At 36.8% G+C, this 9,454-nt stretch overlaps 1 protein-coding gene across 1 annotated transcript; it reads left to right on the forward strand.

The window, feature by feature from the left end:
- The first annotated feature begins 266 nt into the window (after positions 1–266).
- Positions 267–8,083, forward strand: LOC149577463 (heat shock 70 kDa protein, mitochondrial-like). The gene is made up of 5 exons (XM_089823936.1): positions 267–687; positions 5,127–5,203; positions 5,312–5,390; positions 5,494–6,060; positions 6,484–8,083. The coding sequence occupies exons 1-5, from the start codon at positions 616–618 to the stop codon at positions 7,741–7,743; spliced, it is 2,055 nt and encodes a 684-aa protein (XP_089680062.1). The 5' UTR covers positions 267–615; the 3' UTR covers positions 7,744–8,083.
- The last annotated feature ends 1,371 nt before the right edge of the window (positions 8,084–9,454 follow it).

Raw genomic sequence — 9,454 nt, forward strand, 5'->3', positions numbered from 1 at the left:
TCTTTCATCAACTTCAACATTTTCAACTATAATATTATATGTTAGGGCTTTTACAACAATATCTAAGATAATTTTGTAAATGCTAATCTTAGAACATATGCATCATCATGCCTCACAAAGTGTCATATTTGAACTCTTGAATTATGTTGATTAAAATTCCATTTATATTCAAATAAACTTATTTTAACAAATTACAATTACCTCTTATATAATTTATTCTTATGCTTCACTTATTTTTAAAAAAAAGAAGACACGGACAAAAGCTCAACACAAAATCATCCAACATTTCCTATCCCAGTCCAATTATGGATAAAGCTCAAAACAAAATCAGCTTACCATATCCCATCCCCACCTTAGCAACGATATGCATGCTTCAAAAAAATTTACAATTTCCCATTTGTACTTCTAGAATTTCCTGGAAAGTTCTAAGGAATACGCAAACCCCGAGTCAAAATCCCTAATTCTCTCCTCTGTAATATTAAAATGCTTTAGGGTTTTAGAGAGGTTTAAGAGTAACGTAAAGTTTTGCGGTTCTCTGAAGCAGGCTCTAGTCGGGCGGCCCAGTTCTCTGAAGAAGCGCAAGAAAGAAGAATATTCATACACTTTAGAGAAACCATGGCGATTGCTAAATTGCTGGTATCAAGGCTTGTGAGAACCTCGCAAAGCAGATCACTTCCGTACAATCTGGTATATTTTATAAGCCGTTTGTTATCATTTGAAATGCAGTGTTATTTTCAATTCTCCTCGCCCTGAATACATAGTGGACGTTTTTAGTACGTCTGACTAAAACGAGGAGTTGCATTCCTAAGATTTGTTAAGATGGGCCACCCTGATATACTGTCATTGAACTGCATTCTGTCTGTATGTTTTCTCTAGATATTGATAGTCTTATTTCGTCATGAGGGGTTGGAACCTAGGGTATGCTCTTATTTCCTTTTAATGCATAAGCCATGGGCTGTGTTTCCGGGCTTGGCAAGGTTCGTCCACAGGTCATAGGTCACAGTTGGCAAAGCTTGTTGGTCAGTCAATAATATAGAAAAACAAAAAATCATAGGAAAGAGTCCATTTAGCGGGTGAGCTCCTGGTGTTTATTTAAATTTGACATATATATATTTCTTGCTTAATGCACCCAATAGAGGCGAAATAGGATTAGTACCCTGTGAATTCATCTTGAATGAATTTGGTCAATTGTAGGCGAATTTGATCGAACTTTGTCTCACTAATTTTTGGATATCCCGCACACATTGGTTGGTGAAGTTTAAGCACTATCTCAAAATAAATCCGTCTCCCAGAGTCTCACCATCAAGAATCATTTTGTTGAATGCACAAAGTCAGTGGAAAGGAATCTTGCCGTTTCCCAGATTCTCAGGAGGCAGAGTTCTACAGTTGCGATATTTTAGCTGTGCATAAGGTCAATGAAAAGGAACATTCTTCTAAGCATCTAACAGACGTTCATGCTACCAATTAGCCCTTGTGCGCATATGCTAGGGTACCTCATAAGTCCAATTGCTGTGTACTTGGTCATTGGCTGTGTACTAGGAGATTATCATTATATACACAACTATTTCAGCAACATGTGATTTGATTATGGTCTAGGAAATGCTTTCTTGATGTTTTGAAATCAGTATTTTTTTTTACTTAACAAACGCCAATGTACTTGGGGATGGCCGGAAATGTTTTCAGGTCATATTTGGTTATGCGGAAAAATTGCAAACCATGCTGTAAACTCACGGTCAATATATTATTCGGAAACCTTTGACTGCCCACGGGACTGCCAAAAATGTCCCCAGTTCTCCTGGTTTTATATGGTGTGGACCACAATGTAACCCTAAAATATTTAAATATTATTAAAATATGCATTCATGTTGTTATGTGCCTTAACTAAACTAAGCCTAAGACATTCTCTTATTTCATCGTCTCGTGAAAATTTATTTCTGCTCTACAGTCAGTGGACATTTCATTGTTGGATTTGCACTTTGCAGAGTTGCATACATACTAGCCTAAGTATATTGATATTTGCAGGGTTCACAGGGTTTCATTGTTTGGCTCAAGTGATCAATTTTCAAGATTTATTATTTATTCATGATTATTCTGAAAAACCATTTTTAGCACATTGATCTAAAAAACCGTTTCTAGCACATAGCAAGCGCTTTTTTCATTAATCAAATTTTGAGAGATAGAAGACTTAGTAGATTTCCTAGTATCCATGCTGAATATTGCAGAGCAATTGTTTATTAAACAAATTTTTACAGATAGAAGACTTAGTGGATTCCCTAGTATCCACACTAAATATTGCAGAGCAATTGTTTAGTACCAACGAAATGAATTTCTTAAAGTTTTAGTCAGAGATGTGCTTGAGTATGCTGTTAGAAAATAGAATGTGAAGTTGTGAACAGATTGAGACTTAGGTGTTGCTCCTGTCTGGAATTCTTCAGCTGTGTGAAATTAAAATTTGAGCTCCCATTTTATTTATTTAATCTTACATTCTATGATGATTCAATGAATAATCATTAATTTAAAGATTTTAGATTAATAAATGTTATTATGTTGCTATGATGAATGTTACATTGTTATATAATTCATGAACACTATTTCTATGTGTGTGTGTGTGTGTGTCCATCCCCTGCTGTCCCCTGCTCTGGATAAAAATCCTGTAAACCCATCTGTCCCCTTGTCACCTCATCTCGGAAACTCAGGGTAACATAGACAGACACTATAAACATGGGCTGTGTTTTGACTTAGTATTTGGAATCCCTTGTAGAGATATGCATCCCTTAAGCTCCCCTCAGTTTTGGTGACAAACTGTGCACTAAAAGTCCTACCTTGCTTTGAAAATGGGTTGTTCAATAGGACAGTTGTATTAGGTTAGGTGACATTTTCTTTGGTTTACTATGTACATTGAGTTGAGTATGCTGGGAAATCGAGTATTGAGGTTTGCTGGTGCATTGCCGTGGCTTGGTTTGAAACAGGCAAGTTGGAAACTTGGGCTTCTGTTTGAAATGAGAGGTAAATACCTTTTCAAGGTATTCATAGACTGAAGCTGTTGGACTTAAATTGCAAAAGGATATTTCGTTTTACAGGTGCAATGTGATATATAATAAAGCTGAAATGAGAGTCATTTGAAACCATAGTTACACTGGCCTGGGGGACGTGGGGACAAAGGGGCCTCAAATTGGGGATGGTGGCGGGGGATGGGGGTATATAGTGTATACTATACATATGATACTTAAAATGCTAATTATGAAATATGTATAACAATATTAGACATAAAGATTTAAAATACTAATTTGCTAAAATAATAAAATTTAAATACTTGAGTCTTGAACATTGAACATGAAAGTAGACCTTTGAATAATAAATATTAAAATTTTAAATACTCAAATGAGCAAAGGAAAGAGTCCTAACTTCTATTATATAAATATTAAATAAAAAAAGTCTTAGATATCAAAAGTATGAGATTCTCATCATGGAGATGATTACATTGAGAAACATAATAAGATATTCAATGCAGCCAAATGGTGGTGCTGCTGGCCATGCTGGAACGCCATCCCCCCGTCCCGGGTGTGTCCCCATCTTGAGTGTGTCAGGAAAAAAGGGCGGAGATGTGTCCCCTTGTTATTATGTTTGAAACTGAAAATATGCTTGAGATGTTGTTAGACCTGATAGGCAGGAAATACTATTGAGATGGATCTACTATAAACTTGCGGACATAACTTGAGAGGGACTTTATTGAAAGGCAGGAAATATAATTGAGCTGAATCATCTATAAACTTGCAGGGATAACTTGAGAGGGACTTTATTGATGGCTCTTAAAAAATCAGGTCTGAATCAAACAAGAACTAGCATGCAGGGCTCCAAAACCAAACTTTAATACGGATTAATTGAATCATTGATAGTTTAATAGTTGTTCTCAACCAACCAACACTTTGATCCAATGAATACCATTATCACTATTGCTGGGGTTTGTACTGCATTCTTAAGCTACACCTAGAGCCTAGACTTTGTATGATATGGTGATTAAGGTTTAGTTATTTAGTATAACCTTTTCCTTGAGAGTGTTCAATGAAACATTGAAGTTGGCAAGGAAATTGCTCAAGCTTCGAATTTCCAGGTTTGCTAAGGGCTTGCTAACATTAAGAGGGTTGACTAAAATATTAGAGCAGTGCTTGTAGAGAAAGCAGGGCAGGAGCTGGTTATGTAATATGGCAACTTAATTTTTTTGTTTTTAATAATTGTGGATTTTGTAGTTTTGTTCAAATTCTACCCTTATACCCTATAACAAGGTTGTCTGGTTGTATGTACAAAACTGAAATTGGGGCACTCCCAAAATGCACTTGTGCCTTATATGGGCTGCAGATGCAAAATAGATCAAATATCTTTTTGGTACATGGTATGGCCCACTGCACACTGCTTTATCCTGTTCATTAATTTAAAAATTTCTCTGTGTTTGATCTACACATGTTATTAGCTTCAAAAACGAAAACTGAGAAATTATGAAAGAAAACAATCAGTTTGAAGTTTGAAAAAACTTCATGAAGATGTGACTTTCAGTTATTCTGAGTTTGATTTTTCAGCTTGAATGCAACAGTACACAAATTTTGGGTGTATGGACTGTACATCCCCTGCACCCTTCAAACTATGCATATCTTCTAGCAACCTTACACCCATGTACCCAAGTTTAGGGAGTTGCTCTCGGTGCCATCTATCAACGGCCTATGTACTCCTGCATCTCCACAACTTGTGCAGCTTCATGAACCAGTGCATACTAGTTGTGCAGTCTTGCACCTTTCTATCTATGCTTTCTAGAACTTCTGCATTATGAACTTGTCTCCTGTGCAGCAAATATTTTGTATAAATAATTTTTAATTTTATCACATTACAATATTTTCACTGCTTGTTCCATATATGTTTTGTAGAACTTTAAAACTTGTGTACCGTGCAGCAAATATCTTGTATACATTTTTAAATAATTTAAAAAAATTTTCACTCGTTAAATCGTTGTACAAGAAAAGTTGTATAAGAATGAGGGCTTCAGTTGTGAGAATGTTTCTTTGTAGCTATGTGGAGAGTTGCTATGGTTCACTTCTAAGTAAATTTTACGACCCTGATGGGGAATGCTTTTACAGGGCCTCCAAAGCTTGCAATCTTCATGTGACAGTTTGCCTTTGACACGGCGATGGGCTAGTGCAGCAAGAGCATTCAGGTTTGGGGAGAGTTTGTTTGTAGTAGTTTTTGAATCATGTGTCATTTGTAAGTGACTTTGTAATGTTGTTGTCAAGATTCCTTCTTATGGTTATAACGGTGTGCACAGTTCAAAAGCTGCTGGCAGTGACATTATTGGTATTGATTTGGGAACAACCAACTCCTGTGTAGCTGTAATGGAAGGCAAGGTGAGTGTTTTCAGATCTTGGCCATGCTTTGTCTCTTAAAGTTAAATAGCGCATTTGTTGTTGTGATGTTCACTGATTACAAATGTTTTTTGAACGAATACAGAACCCAAAAGTAATTGAGAATTCAGAAGGGGCTCGGACGACACCATCTGTTGTTGCAGTGAATCAGAAAGAAGAGATTCTTGTTGGTATCCCTGCTAAACGCCAAGCTGTGACTAATCCAACAAACACTGTGTTTGGCACCAAGCGTTTAATAGGAAGAAGGTTTGATGATCCACAGACACAGAAAGAACAGAAGATTGTTCCATACAAAATTGTCAAAGCCACAAATGGTGATGCATGGGTTGAAATAAATGGGAAACAATATTCTCCTAGTCAGATTGGTGCGTTTGTCCTGACAAAGATGAAGGAAACTGCTGAGGGTTATCTTGGAAGGACTGTTTCCAGTGCAGTTATAACAGTGCCTGCTTATTTCAATGATGCTCAGCGTCAAGCAACCAAGGATGCTGGTAAAATTGCAGGTCTGGAAGTTAAAAGAATAATCAATGAACCAACTGCAGCTGCCCTTTCATATGGCATGAATGAGAAGGAGGGTGTGGTTGCTGTTTTTGATCTTGGTGGAGGTACATTTGATGTTTCTATTCTGGAAATCTCCAGTGGTGTTTTTGAGGCAAGTACCGTGCCTTAACTTTCCCTTTTTGTCTTATTTGGGCCTTTCCCCATGAAATCTATATCCCAACCCTTATAACGTATATGTATTTTTGTCACGGGAATGATTTTGAGTATTTACCCATCATAGCCTTTTCCTTGAGAAGAAATTTCAAAATTGTTAATACTTTGTTTTTCTTATTTTATTTTAAGATTCTTCAATCTGAATGTGCACAATTCAATCCTTTAGGATGTTTTTGTGCTCCGTGTAGGTATTTTTGGTAGTATTATTCGTGTTGAGGGAAATTATTAAATGATGTGAATTATTGATAAAGTTAATGCTCATTGTGAATTTTGTATCTTTCAGGCTACAAGGATGACCATTCACATGATGTTTTTTTTATGGTGGGAATAATTGCAACCTAATGGAAGCCTTCTTTTGCAGGTCAAGGCCACAAATGGTGATACCTTTTTGGGTGGTGAGGATTTTGACAATGCCTTGTTGCAGTATTTAGTTAACGAGTTCAGGAATTCAGAAAAAATTGATCTGTCTAAGGATAAATTAGCATTGCAAAGGCTACGTGAAGCAGCAGAAAAAGCCAAAGTGGAACTATCATCTTCTTCTCAGACAGAAATTAATCTACCTTTTATCACAGCAGATGCATCAGGTGCAAAGCATTTGAACATTACATTGACTAGATCAAAATTTGAAACATTGGTGAATAACTTGATTGAGAGAACTAGAAGTCCCTGTGAAAAATGCCTAAAGGATGCAGGGGTTTCAGCTTCTGAGGTGAACGAGGTGCTTCTTGTTGGGGGCATGACCCGGGTGCCAAAGGTTCAAGAGGTTGTTGCTGAGATTTTTGGTAAGACACCAAGCAAGGGTGTTAATCCAGATGAAGCTGTGGCAATGGGTGCTGCCATACAAGGAGGCATTCTACGTGGTGATGTGAAAGACCTGCTTCTGCTGGATGTGACGCCCCTCTCACTTGGATTGGAAACACTGGGTGGTGTTTTCACTCGACTGATAAATAGAAATACAACAATTCCAACTAAGAAAAGTCAGGTATTCTCAACTGCATCAGATGGTCAAACACAGGTTGGAGTGAGAGTATTTCAGGGGGAACGGGAGATGGCTGCAGACAATAAGCTTCTAGGTGAATTTGAGCTTGTTGGCATTCCACCAGCTCCAAGAGGGACACCCCAAATAGAGGTCACATTTGACATTGATGCAAATGGTATTGTTACTGTTTCTGCCAAGGATAAGTCCACCGGGAAGGAGCAACAAATTACTATCCGATCATCTGGTGGTCTCAATGAAGATGAAATTCAGAGGATGGTGAGGGAAGCTGAGACTAATGCTCAAAAGGATCAGGAAAAGAAACAGTTGATTGATGCTAGAAATTCTGCAGATAATACAATTTACAGTGTAGAGAAGAGCTTGAGTGAGCACAGGGATAAGATTCCTGCAGATGTAGTTACTGAAATACAATCAGCGGTGGCTGATTTGAAGAAGGCCATAGCAAGTGATGATTTAAATGAGATTAAAGCAAAAACTGATGTTGCTAATCAAGCATCTATGAAAATAGGACAGCACATGCATCAACAATCTGGCGGGTCATCTTCTGATGGACCATCATCAACATCTGGATCTGGAGGGGAGGCAGAGGCCCCTGAAGCTGAATATGAAGAGGTGAGGAAATGAGCAAATAAATTTTGTAATTTTAGATGCATAGATTTGCCTTTTTCGTTTAGGATGAACTTTTAATATAGGACTGAGAGAGGAGAGTCGGGAATCTTTTGAGCAGTTCAAAGTAATTTCCAATAGTGCTAGCTTAAAGAGGCAACTATTAAAGTTTTGAACGGTTCAAATCAATTTTTTGTTTTGCTGATTGCGCGGCCATTCTTTTGATCAGCAACATTATAGTTTTTTGTAATCTATGCCTTGGCATAGGACCAGGTAAAATGTCGGGGCATATGATTCTGGCATTGTGAATTATCTCACTTCTTTGGTTTTTAATTTATGGATATCTTTGGGAACCAAATTTTAGTGTGCCTTCTGTAATGTCTTGGCTGCACATTTTCTCAATAACCTCAAATATTTGTCCCTTGATTTTCAGTTTCCCAGTTCGTTAAGTTTATTTGCCATGCACAAGTTTTCGTTTCCACTACTTTGAGGCAACATTACACTTAAAAATCATGAAATCGCACAACTAACTGAGATACAGGTTAGCATTTGAAAGTTCTGGCATTGCATATAACTTAGCCTGGTCAAGCCATGCCAATCTTTCTTGAGCCAATAATATGTAACCATTTAATGTGTACAGATTGGAAGCATGGCATCGTCAAAGCTTCTTATGGTAAATGCTGACTTACTTATAATTGACTTCCTCAGCAAAATATGGCCACATCTCTTTCGTCATTAATCCAGGACAGGGAAGAAATACCAATCTGAATTAATATGCATGATAACTCTCAAAACAAACCAAGGATTATTTCCAGAAACTGGACAACGGACAATTTATATCTCTTCATATTACTTACAACTTTATCAACTGGAATGAGATATCATGCTCTGTATGTAGCCTCTTATGCTAAGCAAGCCTATATACATTCTACAGAGTGACATAATTAGCATAGGTTGGTCCTCATTGAGAATTTTTTTCCCGTGGTTTGGCTTCATAACGGCCGACCAAATGTTGAGTTCAACAACTGCTCTCTCATTGATTTGTATTAATTTAAAATTTGATTGTCAATTTACGTATCAGAGAATCCTCAATTCAGAAACTTCGTTTGACCAAGAAATAATAAAACAACAATCATTAAATCCAAAACACTAGAGTACGACGAGGTCTCAAATGAACAGTCATCTCAGAGAAAATTTCCAACCTACAGTAGTAGCAATAGGATGAGAAGTTTAGCTAATCAAATCTAAGTTCTACAGTGAAGTGTATCTGTTGCAGAAAGCAGGTGTGACTTATGTCGGCGTTGCGAAGAGACAGCGAAGGGACTCGTGTGACAACTTCTTGTCGGAGAAATTTCAGAATTTATCTTCAATTTATAAAGATACTCGAAGGGAAGCTTCTAACTATAAGATCTGTTAAACCATCTTTAGATGTATATAAAACTAAAGTAAGATTTCTCTTCAAATATATTATATGTTACAAATTTTAGAAACACAAATTAAACGAATTCTACAAATCTTGACGTCGGACAAACAATAAATTTGTCTTTTAGGTGGGACTGTAAGAGCCGTCTTCATATGGATTGTAAAGTCTGGAAGTTGTTATAAGAAAAATAGAAACAATTTCAGTTCTTTTACTGAAATAAAAATTTAAATTAATTTGCAGAAAACTATTTTTAAAAATAAACTGTGTTAGGGATAGGATCTAGTGGTTAACCTTAAAACTTGACAT

This window comes from Cupressus sempervirens, chromosome 1 (assembly GCF_028749045.1).
Source record: "Cupressus sempervirens isolate cs-2001-9-10 chromosome 1, ASM2874904v1, whole genome shotgun sequence".
Classification (NCBI taxonomy): domain Eukaryota; kingdom Viridiplantae; phylum Streptophyta; class Pinopsida; order Cupressales; family Cupressaceae; genus Cupressus; species Cupressus sempervirens.

Excerpts from the sequence above, each read along its gene's own strand:
- LOC149577463 (XM_089823936.1), top strand. The coding sequence starts at position 616 with ATGGCGATTGCTAAATTGCTGGTATCAAGGCTTGTGAGAACCTCGCAA. Across the intron at positions 5,391-5,493 it reads TAGCTGTAATGGAAGGCAAG|AACCCAAAAGTAATTGAGAA; the intron begins GTGAGTGTTTTC and ends GAACGAATACAG. Across the intron at positions 6,061-6,483 it reads TCTCCAGTGGTGTTTTTGAG|GTCAAGGCCACAAATGGTGA; the intron begins GCAAGTACCGTG and ends CTTCTTTTGCAG.